The sequence below is a fragment of the Micromys minutus genome (assembly GCF_963924665.1).
Source record: "Micromys minutus genome assembly, chromosome: 22".
In the NCBI taxonomy this organism is placed as follows: Eukaryota; Metazoa; Chordata; class Mammalia; order Rodentia; family Muridae; genus Micromys; species Micromys minutus.
Window position 1 is genome coordinate 385,134 of NC_137957.1, and position 19,065 is coordinate 404,198.

General features: G+C 38.7%; 1 protein-coding gene across 1 annotated transcript; it reads left to right on the forward strand.

The window, feature by feature from the left end:
• Positions 1-546: 546 nt before the first annotated feature.
• On the forward strand, positions 547-19,065 carry LOC308435243 (uncharacterized protein; the record flags this gene model as incomplete). The annotated part of the gene is made up of 5 exons (XM_080935925.1): positions 547-579; positions 2,941-3,067; positions 3,267-3,327; positions 17,460-18,053; positions 18,261-19,065. 5 exons carry the CDS (start codon positions 547-549, stop codon positions 19,063-19,065), a joined length of 1,620 nt encoding a protein of 539 aa, XP_080792051.1.

The window sequence follows — 19,065 nt, forward strand, 5'->3', positions numbered from 1 at the left end:
AACTTTAAATTGAATTTAAAAACTTACTAGCTTTTAAGCCACTGTTACACAGTTAGAAAAGCAGTTTCTGTATGATATAATTTCTACCAAAACACCAAGAAAGTACCTTTTTTGCTTTGATCAAACCTTATCCAGGGTTTCCAAGGTTCTCTGAAGGAAGTGGGTAGGGAGGGAAACAAGGGATAATGCCATGAACTCAGAGAAAATATAGGTACTTAAACCTGAGTTTGGAGCCTTCCAACTGTTTAATCTCTAGGATTCTGTAAGGACAGTTATATTAAGGAAACCTATTTGGAGGAAATATTTCTTGCTATTCTTTCTCTTTCCCTCTCCTCTTTCCCCTTTTGCTCCCTCTTTCTTTCTTTTCCCCCTCAAAACCTTTCACTCTTCCTTTAGAGCTCATTCTGTTTATTTATACATGCGACATGGTTTCTCAAAGCGATCCAGCACCTGCCTTTGAATGCTTAGACTCCAGTTAATGAAACTAGTAGTGTGAAGTAGGGAGGTATGCCCTTATGGGAGTAGATTTACATTGCTCATTAAGGCATGTCTCGGGAGTTGGGCTTTGACATTTCAAAGGTATTTCTTCCTGTCTACCTCTATTTGACAGTGTAGCACCCAGCCCCGTGTCGGCCTACTGTTATTCTTCTCAAGATGATAAGGGACTAACCTTCTGCCACTACAGTCAACTTCACAGGAGTCACCTTGTTCATAGTGCTTTCTCATAGCACTAGACCAGTCACTAAGTTCGGTTCTTAGTGTGATAATGTATTATTTCTCTCATCTGCCCATTTCCTATAAAATGAATAAGGCTAAATGAAAGTATAATGGAATTACAAAACATTGGTCTATGGAGAGGGTATTACTGATGACTTATACTCATAGAGGTCCACAGAGGAAAAAGAACAACAATAAATTAAATAAATATCAGAAGTAAACGAAACCTGTGTGGTTTAGAAAAGCAAAACCACAACAACAAACAAACCAACAGAAAAACACTAGGTAGTTTTTAGGAGGTTTCAGTGGCTATCGTGGCTGAAATAGTGGCAGTGATTATCAGGGAGGTTAGAGACATTAACGAGATCTCAGCTTGTCTTTGGACATATAGGAAATGTGCTGTGAAGGTACCACACCACCCAGCAAAGTGTTTAACTATGGAAGGAAAAGGCAAGACAGTCCTCAGAAAGCTTTCCCTTGCAGAATCTGCTGAACTCCATGTGGTGGTTTCATGCATATGCTACTGTTCTTTAAAGAAGAGGATGGAAGATTTGAAGGTCAGGAGTCTTCCTCTTGTCTCAGTTCAGCACTGTTGCTGCCATCTGTCTTTGCAGAATCATTGCCACAGTGAAGACACAACGACCTCATTGCATGAAGCCAGGAACTAACTTCTTCCTCTTCCTAAGGGTTTCATAAGTGCCCCGCTGAAGGCCACAAACCAGAGAGACAAATGCTCAAATACATCATTAAACTTGGAGGATTTTTCATTCACTCACATTTTGACCCAGGCCATGACGAGATCACAGTCAACCCACATTGCAAAAGATCCTCAGATGATAGGACAGGCCCAATACTATCAGAATGCCCAAGTTTCTTGTGACACTCAAGGCAATCTCTTGATTGTGATATCTTGTAAAATTAAAACCCAAACTATTGCTACCCTTCACAGAAAAAAGAATAGTTTTCACTTTAAAGATGTAAAAAAAAAAAAAAATTCTGGACCAAAAATAAGACTGAAACTTTCCTGGAAAACCAGCAAGGAACTGGAAAAGAACGTTCAGTGCTTACGTGCTCACCCTACTTCCTCTTTTCTGTGTGCTTGAAACTGCTCATGCCCTTTCCGTTTTGTTTAGCCATGCTGTCATTATCATTACAGACTCCATCCATCAAAGATGTAAGGTAAAATCCAAACAGTTGCTTTTGCTGTTAAGCCATTTTTCTGGCTTGATTGTAATATTTTTGTGTTTATATTTTTAGCTGATCAAATTAGATTTTTGTACTTGTCCAGCTTTAGCGACCATGATGCATACACACATTCATCCACAGCATTGACACTGACCTCCTGCGTCATTGCTGGTGTGCAGCATTTTCCTATATTTGTGTATATGTTTACTTCTTTTTAATGTTTGAAATGAGCATGGCGCTTTTGCATACATGAATCCGTACCACTGTGTGCTGCGGTTCACTGAGGTCAAAGAGAGCATTGGATTCCTTAGACTTGGAATTAAGAATGCTTGAAGCCTCCAAGTGACTGCTGGAGGTTGATCCAGGTCTTCAGAAGCATGAGGTGACGTGATCTGTTGACGTTTCTTTAGGATCCACATTTACTAATACTTTTGAGAACTCTGATTTGTAGGAATATCAGATTAGCTTCACATTTTAAAAGGGGAAACCCAGGTGTTGATAACAGAGTACAGAATTGGAGCGAATGTTTCCATCAAGGAGGAGGTTCAAGTAAGCGCCTGTGCTCCCTCTCTGCTTTGCTCTTTGGACATTTGCTGTCCAGAAAATCTCTACATAGATCAGGCTGGCCTGGAAATCACAGTTTTGCTTGTTTCCTTCTCCTGCAGTTTGGGATTAAAGGCATGCACCACCAAGCCCATATTGTCCATTCATTTTAAAGTTTATAATTTTAATACATTTTTGATGTTATATACTAAATAGTGTTGCTGTGTTTATATGTCTTTATGTATATGTTCTATACATTTGTGTTCCAATGCTGTATCTTGTTTAGTTGATATAGAAATGAACAGCATCATTCTCAGTTTTTATTTCAATATATATTTATCCGTTTTTATTTTATTATACATTTATGAGTTTGTGACTGCATTTGAAATTCTATTACATGGAATTAATATGGCTAGAAGATACAATTATGAAAATATATTCTCAGTGAACAACACCGACACCATCTCTGTTATGTATTTGTGTGGCACATTTTAGGCTGCACTGACCTATGAGGATGTGCATGTGAACTTCACTCGTGAGGAGTGGGCTCTGCTGGATCCTTCCCAGAAGAGTCTCTACAGAGATGTGATGCTGGAGACATGCAGGAACCTCACTGCTATAGGTAAGAAGTAGACTTTTCCTCCACTTTTTACCTTAAGGAGACAAGCCTTTCTTGAAGATTGGTGCTCTTTTATGTATCTTTCCTTGGAAGATGAAGAGTGCACTAAGTTAAACAGGCATTGATCTAAGGGTCACTGAAGATAGTAATTTCAGTTTTGCATAATTTTTATTAATATACATTTTCTGGTACTGTATTTTAGGCTATAAATGGGAAGACTGCAATATCAAAGAACATTGCCAAAGTTCTGGAAGACATGAAAGGTAATTTTCATGTGCAAGCTGATATATATGTGCATCTGAGAAGGGTTATTGTATCCTGAAGTTTTTCTTATTTCCTCACCAAAAAAAATGGTTCTTGGAGTGATCATATTCTTTTATTAAATTGTTTTATTTATTTATATTCCAAATGTTCTCTCCCTTCCACATTACCCCTCCCCTTGCCTCTGAAGAGTGCTCACACACCCACAACCCACCCTACCTCACTCTCCTCAGCATCCCCTTTCCCTAAAGCATCAAGTCTCTACAGGATTAGGCACATCCCACTGAGGCCAGACAAGGCAGTCCTCTGTTACATATGTGCTGGGCCGTGGGCCAGTCCTCTTTGGTTGGTGGTTTAGTCTCTGGGAGCTCTGAGGGGTCCAGGTTAGTTTATATTGTTGTTCTTTCTGTGGGGTTGCCATCCTCTTCAGCTCTTTGAATTTTTCCATTAAGTCTTTCATGGGAATCCTGGCCTCCATCAAATGGCTGGCCATAAGTGTCTGCATCTGTCTTAGTCAGCTGCTGATGGAGACTCTTGGAGGACAGCCATGCTAGGTACCTGTCTGCATGCACAGCGTGATACCAGTAATCGTGTCAGGGCTGGTCACTGGATGACATTTCCTTAAGCCTCTGCTCCATTTATATCCCTGTATTTCCTTCAGACAGGAATAATTCTGAGCCAAAAGTTTTGAATGGGTGTCCATATTCTTCCATTGGGTCCCTGTCTGTGTGATGGAGGTAACCTCTTTAGGTTCCATTTCCTGACTGCTGGGCATTTTGGGATGTTCTATAGGTTTCCTTCACACACACCCCCAATCTCCTGTCCATAAGCCAAAGCTGCATATTTTCATTTATTTTCCTGTCCCTCTGGGCTTCTCTCCTGTCTTGCCCCATATGTGATCCTCCTCTCCCTCTCTCTGCCTCCATGATTGTTTCGTTCCCCCTTCAAAGAGGGATTGAGGCATCCTCATTTTGGATTTCTTCTTGTTAAAGTTTATATGGTCTGTGAGTTGTATTATAGGTGTTCTGTACATTTTGGCTAATATCCACTTATCAATGAGTATATACCATGCATGTCCTTTTGGGTCTGGGTTACCTCACTCGGGATGATATTTAGTTCCATCCGTTTGCCTGCAAAATTCATGATGTCCTAGTTCTTAATGACTGAATAGTATCCCATTATGCAAATAAACTACATTTTCTGTATCCATTCCCTAGTTGAGAAACATCTGGGTTGTTTCCAGGTTCTGGCTATTGTGAAAAGGGCTGCTATGGACATAGCAGTGGGTAAACTTCCTGTCCTTGAGGTTTGGTGGAACATATTTTGGATATATGCCCAGGAATGGTATAGCTGGGTCTGCAGGTAGAACCATTTCAGTTTTCTGAGGAACTGCCATATTGATTTGCAGAGTGGTTGTACCTGTTTGCAACCCCACCAGCAGTGGAGGAGTGTTCCTCTTTTTCTTTATCCTCACCAGATGTGTTATCACTTGAGATTTTGATCTTTGCCATCCCGATTAGTGTAAGGTGGAATCTCAGGGTCATTTTGATTTGTAGTTCCCTAATGACTAAGGATGTTGAGCATTTCTTTAAGTGTGTCTCATCACTGGAGATTCTTCTGATGTGAAGTCTCTATTTAGCTCTGTGCTCCATTTTTAATTGGTATATTTGATTTGTTGGAGTCTAACTTCTTAAGTTCCTTACATATTTTGAATATTAGCTCTCTGTTGGATGTAGGGTCAGTGAATATCTATCCTCTATCTGAAGGTTGCCATTTTGTCCTGTTGACAGTGTCCTTGCCTTACAGAAGCCTTGCAGTTTCATGAAGTTCCATTTATCTTAGAGCCTGAGCCATTGGTGTTCCATTCAGGGAAATTTCCCACGTGCCAATGTGTTCAAAGCTGTTTCCCACTTTCTCTTCTGTTCCATTCAGTGTATCTGCTTTTATGTCGAGGTCATTGATCCACTTGGATTTTAGCTATGCACAAAGTGAGAAATATGGATCAATCTGTATTCTTCTACATGCAGACCACTAGTTAGACCAGCACCATTTGTTAAAGATGCTTTCATTTTGCCACTGTATGATTTAGGCTTCTTTGTCAAAGATCAAATGTGGGTTTATTTCTGGGTTTTCAATTCTACTTTATTGATCAACCTGTGAGTCTCTATACCAGTACCATGAGATTTTTTTTTAATCAGTATTGCTGTGTAACACAGCTTGGGGTCAGGGATGGTGATTCCCCCACAATTTCTTTTATTTCTCTGGATTGTTTTGCCAGTCTTGAGCTTTTTGTTTTTCCATATGAAGTGAAGAATTGCTCTTTCCATATCTTTGAAGAATTGTGTTGGAATTTAATGGGGATTGCATTGAATCTGTAGATTGCTTTTCATAAGACCCTACTGATCCAGGAACATTGACTGTCTTTCCATCTTCTGATGCCTTCTTTAACTTCTTTCTTTGGGACTTGCAATTCTTGTCATACAAACCTTTCACTTGCTTTGTTAGAGTTACAACAAGATATTTTATATTATTTGGCTATTATGAAGGGTGTTGTTCCTCTAATTTCTTTCTCAGCCTGTTTATCATTTATTTTAAGGAAGACAACTGATTTGTTTAATTTTATATCCAGCCACATTGCTGAAGTTGTTTATCAGCTATAGGAGTTCTCAGCTCCTTTTTTGGGTCTATCATGGATACTATCATATCATCCACAAATAGTAATATCTTGACTTCTTCCTTTCAAATTTATATATCCTTGATCTCTTCTTGTTGTCTAATTGCTCTAGCTTCAATTTCAAGTACTACACTGAATAGATACAGAAAGAGTGAGTAGCATGTCTTGTCCCTGTTTTTAGTGGGATTGCTTCTGGGTTCTCTCTTTTTAATTTGATGCTAGCTGTTAGTTTGCTGTGTGTTGCTTTTATTATGTTTAGGTATGTGCTGTGAACTCCTGATCTCTCCAAGACATATTACATAAAAGGTGTTGTATTTTGTTCAAGGCTTTTTCAGCATCTAATGACATGACCATGTGATTGATTTGTTTGTTTGTTTGTGTATAGGCTGGATTACATGGATGGAATCTCTGCATCCCTGAGATGAAGCCTACTTGATTGTGGTGAATGATGGTTTTGATGTGTCCTTGAATTTTGTTTGCAAAAATTTTATTGAGTAATTTTGCATTGATGTTCATGAGAGAAATTGGTTTGAAGTTCTCTTTCTTTGTAGGGTACTGGGCAATTTGCATCTGTATTCATAAGTGAAATTGGTGTGAAATTCTCTTTCTTTGTTGGATCTTTGTGTGGTTTAGGTGTCACAGTAACAATGACTTCATAGAAGGAAGTGCTCCTTCTGTTTCTGTTTTGTTGAATAGTATGAGGAGTATTGGTATTGGCTCTTCTTTGAAGGTATGGTTGAATTCTGCCCTAAAACCATCTGATCCTGGGCTGGATTTGGTTGGGAGGTTTTTAATAACAGTTTCTATTTCCTTGGGGGTTAATGGACTGTTTAGATTGTTTACACAATCCTAATTGAACTTTAATGTGTGCCATCTGTCTAGAATATGATGCATTTCTTTGAGATTTTCCAGTTTTGTCTGCTGGAAACTTTTGTAGTAATATCTGCTGAGGTAAAAAAAATTAACTTCAATTTCCTGTTGTTATGTCTCCCTTTTCTGATTCTGTTAATTTGGAAACTCTCTGTGTTTTATTTAGTTTGGCTAAAAATTTATCTATCGTCTTGACTTTTCTCAAAGAACTGGCACTTCATATTATTGATTCTTGGTATTTTAGTCATTGGTCGATCTCAGCACTAAGTTTGATTATTTCCTGCCATGTTTCTCTGTGGTGTGTTTGCATCATTTTGTTCTCAACCTTTCGGGTGTGTTGTTAACTGACTAGTGTAGGGTTTCTCCAATTTCTTTATGAAGGCACTTGATGGTATGAATTTTCCTCTTAGCACTGCTTTCATTATATCCTGTAAGTTTGGGTATGCTGTGTCTTCATCTACAATGAATTCTAAAAGGTCTTTAATTTTTTTATTCCTTCCCTTATCAAATTATCATTGAATAGAGGGTTGTTTAGTTTCCATGAAAATGTGGGATTTCTGTTGTTTTTGTTTTCATTGAAATCCAGCCTTAATCTGAGGTGGTTTGATAGAACATGTGGGATTACTTCTACCTTCTTCTATCTGTTGAGGTTGTGTGTCCACTTATATGGTCAGTGTTGGAGGTGGTTCCATAAGGTGTGCAAAGAAGCTATATTTTCTGTGCGCGGGGGTGAGGGGATGTTCTATAGATATCTGTTAAATTCATTTGACTCATAACTCTTGTGAGTTACACTGTGTCTCTGTTTAATTTCTGTTTTCTTGACCTGTCCACTGGTAAGAATGGGGTATTGAAATCTCCCCCATTATTGTGTTAGGTTCAAAGTGTTTTGAACTTTAGTAAAGTTTCTTTTATAAACATGGATGCATTTATATGTTCAGAATTAAGATTTCATCCTGGTGAATTTTTCTCTTTTGATGAGTATGAAGTGTACTTCCCCATCTCCTTTGATAACTTTTGGTTGAAAGTTTATTTTATTAGGTAACTAAGCAGCTCACTCAGTCAACTGGGTCTCAAGGCAGAGAGTGAGGGTTGAAAAGAAAAAGATAATTAGAAAATACTATAATATTACTCCAGCCTGCTTTTATACCATTGTACATTCAAAGAATGCAGTTGGCTTTAGGTCAAGGAACAAACAAAGAAATAAAGTCCCATGATCACTGTTTCTAGGGGATTATCAGAATTACCAAAATAAAACAAATGCTACTCAGTCCTCTTCGACTGAGTTTACTTTGAGCTTTCTATTAGTCCAAATATAAATACTCTTATCTGAGCCTACTTCCTGAGTCCTAGCCAAGCTCAAATTCCTACCAAATTTCTACGAGGTGACCCCAAAAGCTCTCCACATATTTCCCTATTTTATTTTTATAAACAAGACTGCACTTGTCTTAGGTTGTTCTGAGAACTGTTTTCCTTTCCCATATTCAAATATGCATTATCAAAAGCAATGCATTTCTGTCTTAGGTTGGGAAGGCTCTGTGCAGAATCTTACCTGTCATTGGCTGCCAACCTGTTTAATAACTTTGTCTGGAACTTGAAGTTCTTGAAGTGTCATATAGATCTTTCATTTCCTTGATTAGAATTACCCCAAGGTATTTTTTTATCATTTTTAATGGATATTCTATGTATTTGCATTTCAAATGTTATCCTCTTCCCACCTCTCCTATCCCTACCCCCTTGCTTCCATGAAGGCGCTCCCACTCCCAGTCTCATCACCTTGGCATTCCCCTACACTGAGAAAACAATCCTTCACTGGACAAAAGGTCTCTTCTCCCATTGATGTCAGCCAATGCCATCCTCTGCTTCATATACAGCTGGAGCCATCGGTCTCTCCATATATACTCACTGGTTGGTGCTTTAGTGCCTGGGAGCTCTGGGAAGTTGAAAGGTTGGTTGGTTGTTGGTTGGTTGATACTGTTGTTCTTCCCCTGGGTTGCAAACCCTTTCAGCTTCTTCACTCCTTTCTCTAACTCCTTCATTGGGGTCCCCATATACATTCTGATGGTTAGCTGCAAGCATCTTCCTTTGTATTACTATGTCTCTGGCATAGCCTCTGAGCAGACATCCATATCAGGCTCCTGTCAGTCTAGAGTTCTACATCTTGTTGCAAAGGCAGCCAGGAGAATCTGGCATCCTCAGATAGCTGGCAGAAAGCTCTCTGAACCCAATGACACACTTCCTCTAACAAGGCCACACGTCCTAAGGATGCTACTCCCTGGGCCAAGCATATTCAAACTGTCACAGGGAGCTATAGTTGGAGAAGTACCTGAGAGGAGTTGGGGGAAAGAATATCATAAAATATATTGCATAATGTATTTAGTAAAATATAAAAATGTATTCAAAAAGGAAAATGGAAACACTACTATATTCTTTCTACTATATTTTTCTACTTTTTTCTATTCTTTTTTTTCTTACAACTTTATTTTAAAAAGAGAGATACATATACAGATTTTTAAAGCATTTTGGCATAACACTATATGAATATATTTTTGTTAGTACTTAATTCTTTTAGAGGTTTGATAGTTTGCATTGAAATCTTACTAGTTACCATAAGCATAAAGTACATGTAGAACAGAACATAACACGGAAACAGTCAGAGTTTTCTTGGTGTGTATAGATTAAACATAATGATTTTGAATACCAAAGATTGCCAAAAGAGCTATTCTTAGCTCTTGAATTATTAATGATTTGAGGTCCAGGTATGCCATACTCTGAGAGGGTGCTATACACATATTTTTTTTTCCTAAGAAGGACTGAGGCTTTCACTTTTTGGCCTTTGGATTTTTTTTTTTTTTTTTTTTTTTTTTTTTTTTTTTTGAGCTTCATATGGCCTGTGAGTTGTTTCTGGGGTATAAAGAGTTTTCTGGGGCTAATATCCAATTATCTGTGACTGCATATTATGTCTGTTTTTTGTGACTAGGTTACCTCACTCAGGATGATACTCTCTAGATACATCCATTTTCCTAGGAATTTTATAAAGTCATTCTTTCTAATACCTGAGTAGTACTTCATTCTGTAAATATACCACAATTTTTGTATCCATTCATCTACTGAAGGACATCTGGGTTCTTTCCAGCTTCTGGCTATTATAAATAGGGCTGCTATGAACATTGTGCTGCATGTGTCTTTGTTATATGTTGGAGCTTCTTTGAGGTATATACCCAGAAGTGGAATATTAGGTTGTCAAAAATGTCTGCTAGAATTCTGCACTGAACCCATCTGGTCCTGGGCTTCTTTTTGGTTGGGAGGCTTTTGATTACTGCTTCTATTTCTTTAGGTGTTATTAAAGACCAGCCTTAGTCCATGTTGATCTGATAGGATGCATGGGAGTATTTCAATCTTCTTATATCTATTTAGGCTTATTTTGTGACCGATTATATGGTCAGTTTTGGAGAAGGTGCCGTGAGGTGCTGAGAAGAAGGTGTATTTTTTTGTTTTAGGGTGAAATGTCCTGTAGATGTCTATTAATTCCAATTGGTTCATAACCTCTTCTAGTTTCACTGCATCCTTGTTCATTTCTGCTTCCATAATCTGTCCATTGATGAGAGTGGGGTGTTGAGGTTTTCCACTATTATTGTGTGGGATGCAATGTATGTTTTGAGCTTTAGTAGGGTTTCTTTTATGAATATGGGTGCTCTAGTATTTGGAGCATATATGTTAAGGATTGAGAATTCATCCTGATAAATTTTCCCTGTAATGAGTAAGAAGTGTCCTTATCTTTTTTGATAACTTTTGGTTGAAATCTACTTTATTTACTATTAGAATGGCTACTCCAACTTGTTTCTTGGGGGGCGTTTTCTTGGAAGGTTTTTTTTTTTTTCAGCCTTTTACTCTGAGATAGTGTCTGTCTTTGTCTCTGAGATGAGTTTCCTGTATGCAGCAAAATGCTAGATTCTGTTTATGTATCCAGTCTGATAGTCTATGTCTCTTTATTGGGAAATTGAGTCCATTTATGTTAACAGATATTAAGGAATAGTGGTTGCTGTTTTCTTCTATTTTTGCTTTTATAGTTAGAATTGTGTCTGTGTGTCTTTCTTCTTTTGGTTTTCTTGCTTAGTTATTTTCTTGTTTTTTCTAGGATGTAGTTTCTGTCCTTGTATTGGGTTTTCCACCTATTATTCTTTGTAGTGCTGGATATGTGGTCAGATATTGTGTAAATTTAGTTTTGTCCTGGAATATCTTGGTCTCTCCATCTATGGTGATTAGGAGTTTTGCTGGGTATAGTAGCCTGGGCTGACATTTGTGTTCTCTTAGGGTCTGTATGATGTAGAGGATCTTCTAGCTTTCATCGTCTCTGTTGAGAAATCGGGTGTAATTCTGATTGGTCTGCCTTTATATGTTACATGTCCTTTTTTCCTTACTGGTTTTAGTAGTCTTTCTTTGTTATGAACACTTGGCCTTTTGACTATTATATGTTGGGAGGAATTTCTTTTCTGGTTCAATCTATTTGGAGTTTTGTAGGATTCTTTTATGCTCATGGTCATCTCATTCTTAAGGGTAGGGAAGTTTTCTTTTACGATTTTGTTGAAGATATTTACTGTGCCTCTTAGTTGATATTCATCACCCTCTTCTATTCCTATTATCCTTAGGTTTGGTCTTCTCATTGTTTCCTGGATCTCCTGGACATTTTGGGTTAGGAGCTTTTTGGTTTTTGCATCTTCTTTGAATGTTTTGTCTGTTTTCAATGTTGTCTCTTATAGTCTGTGGAGATGCTTGTAACTGTGACTCCTGATTTCTTTTTTAGGTTTTCCATCTCCATTGTTGTCTCTTTTAGTGTTTTCTTTATTGTTTCTATTTCCATTTTCAATTCCTTCATCTTTTTGGTTGTGTTTTCCTGTTGTTCTTTGAGTTTTTTTTTTTTTTTATTGATTTTCATGTTTCCTCTTTAAAACCTTCTATTTGTTTATGTGTGTCCTCCCGTGCTTGTTTAAGGGAGTTTTTCACACTCTTCTCAAAGATCTCCATCATTGTCTTGAGGTATGATTTCAAGTCTGAGTCTTTTTTTTCTGGAGTGTTTGGTAATCCACTGCTTGCTGTGGTAGGAGAGCTGTGTTCTGATGTTACCAGGTTGTCTTGGTTTCCATTGCTTAAGTTCTTTTGTTTACCTCTTGCCATCGTGTTACCTGTGATTATACGTGGTCTAGTTGTCAGTTACTGGAACCTGTCTCTCCTGTGGATCTTAGGGCCCGTGGACTCAGGAAGAAAATTGCTTCTGAGTGTTCGCCTTTTAGTGGGCAAGCAATGAGTTCTGGTAGCAGTGACTCAGCTCTGTCTTTGTGGACTCAGGTGTGGGAGCTCTTGTGAGACTGTTTTGGTAGCTCAGCCCTGTGCCCACAGGTCCTGAGTACTACTTGCAGGAACCTGGCTCTTTCCCTAGGCCACAATGGACGCATTTCCGGATAGCACAGTACTTTCTGCTTCTGAGAACTCCTGGTGTGCTCTCCCTTGTCCTATGTGCCAGACTCCCCTCTGGTCCAGGTGTAAGAGGGCCTGCAGAGCCTTTCCCGGGAAGATCCGGGTTCCCACTGACAAGGGCCTGTGCCTTACTTTGGGCCTGTGTGTTTATTCTGTGAGCCCGGGCTTTCTGGGCAAACCCTGAGTCCCTCTGCCAGAGGTCCTGCCCTATTGTGGGCTGCAGGGGGTCATTTTCCGCATGCTCTGCCTACTCCTCTCTGCACTTTGGTTACTTACAGCACAATCTCATCTGGCCTGTGTCCCAGGATCTCTGTTGTTCCCGGTGGCAAAGGACCTGGGTGTTTGGTCCACGCACACTGGCTTTCTAAGTGGATCCGAGTTCCTCTGCCAGAGGTCCTGCCCTACTGTGGGCCGCAGGGGCACGTTTCCCCTGTGCTCCAGCCTAGCTCTCTCTGCACTTTGGTTACTCACAGCACAATATCACCTGACCTGTGTCCCCAAATCTCTGCTGTTCCAAGTGGCCTCCAAGGTATTTTATATTCTTTATGTCTATTGTAAAGTGTTTCATTTCACAAATTTCTTTCTCAGCATGTATATTCTTTGAGTAGAGGAAGACTACTGATTTGTTTGATTTAATTTTATATCCAACCATTTTGATGAAGTTGTTTATCAGGTTTAGGATTTGCCTGGTGGAATTTTGGGGTTCGCTTAAGTATGCTATCACATCGTCTTCAAATAGTGATATTTTTACTTCTTTCTAATTTGTATCTTTTGACCTCTTGTTGATGTCTAATTTCTCTGGCTAGGCCTTTGAATACTTGAACAGGTAGAGAGAGTGGGCATCCTTAGTGGGATTGCTTAAAGTTTCTCTGCATTTAGTTTGATATTGGCTACTGGTTTGCTGTATATTGGTTTTACTATGTTTAAGTATGGGCCTTGAATTTCTGATCTTCCAAAGTCTTTTAACATGAAGGGGAGTTGAATTTTGTCAAATGCTTTCTCAGCATCTAATGAGATGATCATGTGGGGTTTTTTTTTTTTTTTTTTTTTTTTTTTTTGTTTTCCTTTGAGTTTGTTTATATAGTGGATTACGTTGATGGATTTATGAATATTGAACCATCCCTGCATCCCTGGGATGAAGCCTAATTAATCTTGATGGATTATCATTGTGAGGTGTTCTTGGATTTGGTTTGCAAGAATTTTATTGAGTATTTTTGCATCGATATTCATAAATGAGAGTGGTCTGAGGTTCTCTTTTTTTGTTGGGTATTTGTGCGGTTTAGGTATAAGCATCTGTCTTTGTCACTAAAGTATATTTCTTGTATGCAGCAAAATGCTGGGTTCTGTTTATATATCTAGTCTGTTAGTCTGTGTCTTTTATTGAGTCTATTGATGCTAAAAGATATTAAGGAATACTGGTTGTTTTGCTGTTATTTTTGTTATTAAAGGTGATATTATGTTTGTGTGGGTATCTTCTTTCGTTTTTCAAGAAGATTATTTTTTTGCTTTTGCTATGGTGTAGTTTCTCTCCTTGTGTTGGAGTTTTCCGTCTGTTATCCTTAGTAGGGCTGGGTTTGTGGACAGACATTGTGTAAATTTGGTTTTGTCCTGGAATATCTTGGTTTTTCCATCTATGGTAATTGAGAGTTTGCTGGATATAGTAACCTAGGCTGGTATTTATGTTCTTATGTTCTCTTAAGGTCTGTATAGCATCTGCCTAGGATATTCTACCTTTCATGGTCTCTTGAAAAGTCTAGTGTAATTCTGATTAGTCTGCCTTTATATGTTACTTGACCATTTTCTGCCTTACTGTTTTAATATTCTTTATTTGTTTTGTGCATTTGGTGTTTTGACTCTCATGTGATGGGAAGAATTTCTTTTATGGTCCAGTCTATTTGAAGTTCTGTAGGCTTTTTTATGTTCATGTTCATCTCTTTCATTAGGTTAGGGAAGTTTTCTTCTATAATTTTATAGAAGATATTTACTGGTCCATTAATTTGGGAATCTTTACTCTCTTTTATGCCTATTGTTCTTAGGATTGGTCTTTTCATTGTATCCTAGATTTCCTGGATAATTTCCATTAGGAGATTTTTGCATTTTCTTTGACTGTTGTATCAATGATTTCTATTCTATCTTCTGCCCCCGAGATTCTCTCTTCTATCTCTTGTATTCTATTGCTGATGCTGCATCTATTATTCATGATCTCCTTCCTAGGTTTTCTATCTCCAAGGCTGTCTCTCTTTGTCATTTTTTTATTGTGTCTATTTCCATTTTTAGATCCTGGATGGTTTTGTTCAGTTCCTTCTCCCATTTGGTAGTGTTCTCTTGTATTTCTTTAGGGGAGTTATTCATGTCCTTCCTCAGGTCCTCTATCATCATCATGAGATGTGATTTTAAAATCAAATCTTGCTTTCAGGTGTGATGGAATATCCAGAACTACTTGTAGTTGGTGAACTAGGTTCTGATGATGCCAAGTAGCCTTGGTTTCTGTTGCTTATTTTCTTATGCTTGCCTCTCGCCATGTGGTTATCTCTAGTGCTACCTGCCCTAGGTGTCTCTGACTGGAGTCTGTCCTTCTTGAAATCCTGATTATGTCAGAACCCCTCAGAGTCCAGGTGTCTCTGGGCTCCTGGGATCCTGAGTGTATCAGAGCTCCTGGGAGTCAAGCTGCCTCTTAGATACTGAAGTCCAAGTGTGACCATGTTTCTGATGTGTCAGAGCTCCAGTGCTCCTGGGTGTGTCCAATCTCCTGGGAATGGAGCTTCCTCTGTGATCCTGTGGTCCTGGACATGTTAGAGCACTTTGGGTGTTATAGGATTGGGTGTGTATCCCATGCCCAAGGTTTGTTCAAGGCTCAAGGAAGGGACCCATGCTACTGGCTGGGTGAGGGTTCCTGCGTCACTGGGTCCAGGGTGACCCAGTTATTCCTGGTATTGATACAGATGTTGTGTCCTCTTCACTTGTGATTCTAAGCATGTTAGAGCACCTGGGTGACGGGCTTCCTCTGTGTATTGTGGGATTGAGTGCGGAGCCAGTGCCCAAGGTCTGCCCCTATAGCTTTTAATATCCTTTCTTTGTTCTGTACATTTAGTGTTTAGGTTGGGGAGGTTTTCTTCTATGATTTTGTTGAAGTTGTTTTCTGGCCTTTTGAACTGGTAATCTTCATTGATTATTTTTATGCTTGGTCTTTTCATTGTGTCCCAAATTTCCTGAATGCATTGGATTAGCAACTTTTTACCCTTTTTATTTGCTTTGACAGATGTGTTGGTATTTTTTTCTTCTATGTCTGAGAGTCTCTCTTATGTCTCTTGTATTCTATTGGTGATGCTAGCATCTGTAGTTCCTGATCTTTTTCCTAGGTTTTCCATCTCTAGGGTTGCCTCCATCTGTGATTTCTTTAATTTTTTTATTTCCATTTTTAGGTCTTGTATCATTTTTTTTCAGTTCCTTCACCTGTTTGTATTTTCCTGTATTTTTTTTAACATATTCATTTGTTTCCTCTTTACGGGCTTCTACTTGTTTGCCTGTGTTTTCTTGCATTTCTTTAACTAGGTTATTTACATCCACCCTAAAGGCCTCTATCATCTTCATGAGATGGGATTTTAGGTCAGAATCTTGCTCTTCAGGTGTGTTAGGGTATCCAGGGCTTGCTGTGGCAAGAGAACTGGGTGTTGATAGTTCCATATTTTACTGGATTTTGTTGCTTATGTTCTTGTGCTTGCCTTTTGCCATCTGTTTTCCTCTGGTTTTTAACCGGCCTGGATGTCATAGACTGTAGCAGGCTTCCTTAGAGGCCTCCTTAGAGGCAGATAAAACTGTGTGACCTAAGTTATAGCTGACCTCCTGGTAAACATGCAATTGTGTCTTAGAGAAAGCCTCCTGTGTCTCTGTGCCTTGTGTCCCTAGTTAGACAGACCTCCTGGGAAACAGGCTGATTTGGGGGTCTGGGAGCAGGTGTGTCAGTTTGTGTTCCTAGTCATGAGAGAACTCCTGTGAAAGAGTTCAGCTGTGTTCCTGGCTATCACAGATCTCCTGGGAGACAGGTATGTTGTGTCATGAATTATGGGGAAAAAGATAGTTTTTGGGGTATAGAGTGGACTACCATGGGTTTAGGTGGTACACTGAAGTTGTAATAAAACGCAGCTTTGTGCTGATTATTAAAAGTCTCACAACAACATTTATCTCAATGTCAGTTAGGTGATCATTGTGTGTAGAACATTTCTTTAAGAAACTGTGGTGGTTTGAATTGGTTTGCCCTGCATAGAATTATGTGTTTTAATGCTTGGCCCATAGTGATTGGTACTATTAGGAGGTATGCCCTTGTTGGAAGAGGTTTGTTCTTGTGGAGGTAGGCTTTGAGGTCTTCTATGCTTAATCTATGCCCAGTGATACTGTATTTCTTTCTGTTGCCTCAGAATTAAGATGTAGACCCCTCAACTCTAGTCTTCAGCACCATGCCTACCTTATGGCACTATGTTTCCCTCTGTGACTATAATAGCCTAAACTTGAGAGTTACTGTGGTCATGGTGTCTCTTTATAGCAATGGAAACCCTAACAAAGACAGAAGCAATACAAGAAGCTGGGCATTGGTGGCAGATGCCTTTAATCTTAGCCCTCAGGAGGCAGAGGCAGGCAGGTCTCTAAAAGTTAGGTTCTAGCCTGGTACAGGGTGAGTTCCAGGACAGCCAGGAAGTTTTCTCTTTCTATGAAGAGAAGCTGAGTCTAACATCATACTCCCTCACCCAAACAAGAATGAATCCAGAGACTAGGAAACAATGCTGTAATAGATGTCATGATTTTAAGTCATTTACATGTGAGAACATTATATAGAACTGTCTATTCACTTATTACCTAATTATTGTAAAAGGCATACACATTATTAAGGAAATTAGTGTATATCTAAGATCTTTTATAAGCAAATCATGCATATTAAAGCTAGTGTTTCTCATATACGTATAGTCATTTTCCCTAGTTTGGTGAAACAGCTCATGAAAGAAAGAAGGCTGTTGTGGTTGACAAGCCTGAATCCCTATACCTATTTGTATCTATGAGACACAAATGGTTAGACTATGTAAATGCAATGTGAAAATCCTTTATTTGTTATCTTTCATTTAATAGGTATATCATCTGTCACTCTGGATATAAGCCACGGGAGGATAAGGGATATAAAAAGAAGCAATGTATTCCTGTCTCCTCCAGAACAACTAGAAGATACATAGTGGTCCCCACTAGGAGAAGACATGATGACTGTGATATAAGTTTACAAGTAACTTCCATAGCAGTGCATCAACAAACTCACACTGGAGAGAAACCTCATGAGTACAAGGAATGCAGAACTTTATCTGTCTATCCTGGTTCACTTTGCACTTGCCGTGTGCCTCACAGTATAGAAAAATGTGACGCCTGTAACCACAGTGGTAAAGCTCTGAGTTCTTCCAGTTCTCTTCAAGGATGTGAAAAAATTCTGGTGGGAAAAGGAAATGATAAAGTCTTTAGCCATCATAGGTATCTTCAAACACACAAAAGAACCAATATTGAAGAGGATCTCTCTGAATGTAATCAACATGATAAAGCCTTTAAGTCTAATTTATCTTTACAGTTATACCAAAGAACTCATTTGGAAATAGGACTTTATGAAGATAATCAAAGTGATAAAGCCTTTGCAACTCATAGTCTTCATCAAGTACCTAGGTCTCATACTAGAGAGAAAAGGTATGAATATGATCAATGTGGTAAAACCTTTGCATGCCCCAGCTGTCTTCAAATACATGAAAGAGTTAAATTGGAGAAACCCTTTGAATGTAATCAATGTAGTAAAGCCTTTGCATATAAAAGTCATCTTCACAGGCATGAAAAGATTCATACTGGAGAGAAACCCTATGGATGTAATCAGTGTGGTAAAGCCTTTGCATGTAACAGTTATCTTCAAATGCATGAAAGAAGTCATACTGGAGAGAAACCCTATGAATGTCACCAGTGTGGTAAGGCCTTTTCACGTAACAGTCATCTTCACCGACATGAAAGAAGTCATACTGGAGAGAAACCCTATGGATGTAATAAATGTGGTAAATCCTTTGGGTGCAGCAGTAATCTTCAGAGGCATGAAAGAAGTCACACTAGAGAAAAACACTCTGGACATAAACAATGTGGTAAAGCCTTTGCACAGAAGAGTAATCTTCATACTCATAAAAGAAGTCTCACTGGGGAGAAACCCTATGAGTGTGAATATAATCATAGTAAAGACCTTGCACAGATTAGTCATCTTTTCTGTCATAAAGTAAACTGTAATCAAGAAAAATCCTATGGATGTAATAAATGTGGTAAAGCCTTTGGACGTAACAGTAATCTTCAAAGGCATGAAAGAAGTCATACTGGAGAGAAACCTTATGAATGTAATCAGTGTGGTAAAGCCTTTTCACAGAACAGTCATCTTCACAGGCATGAAAGAAGTCATACTGGGGAAAAACCCTACAAATGTAATCAATGTTTTAAAGCCTTTGCATGCAAAAGTGACCTTCACAGGCATGAAAGAAGACATACTGGAGAGAAACATTATGGATGTAAACAGTGTGGTAAAGTCTTTTTACAGGATGGTCAACTTCATAGGCATAAAAGAAGTCATACTGGACATAAAGCTTGTGAATGTAATCAGTGTGATAAAGCCTTTGCATGTTGTAGCAACTTTCAAAAGCATGACAAAATTCACACTGGTAAAAAGCCATGA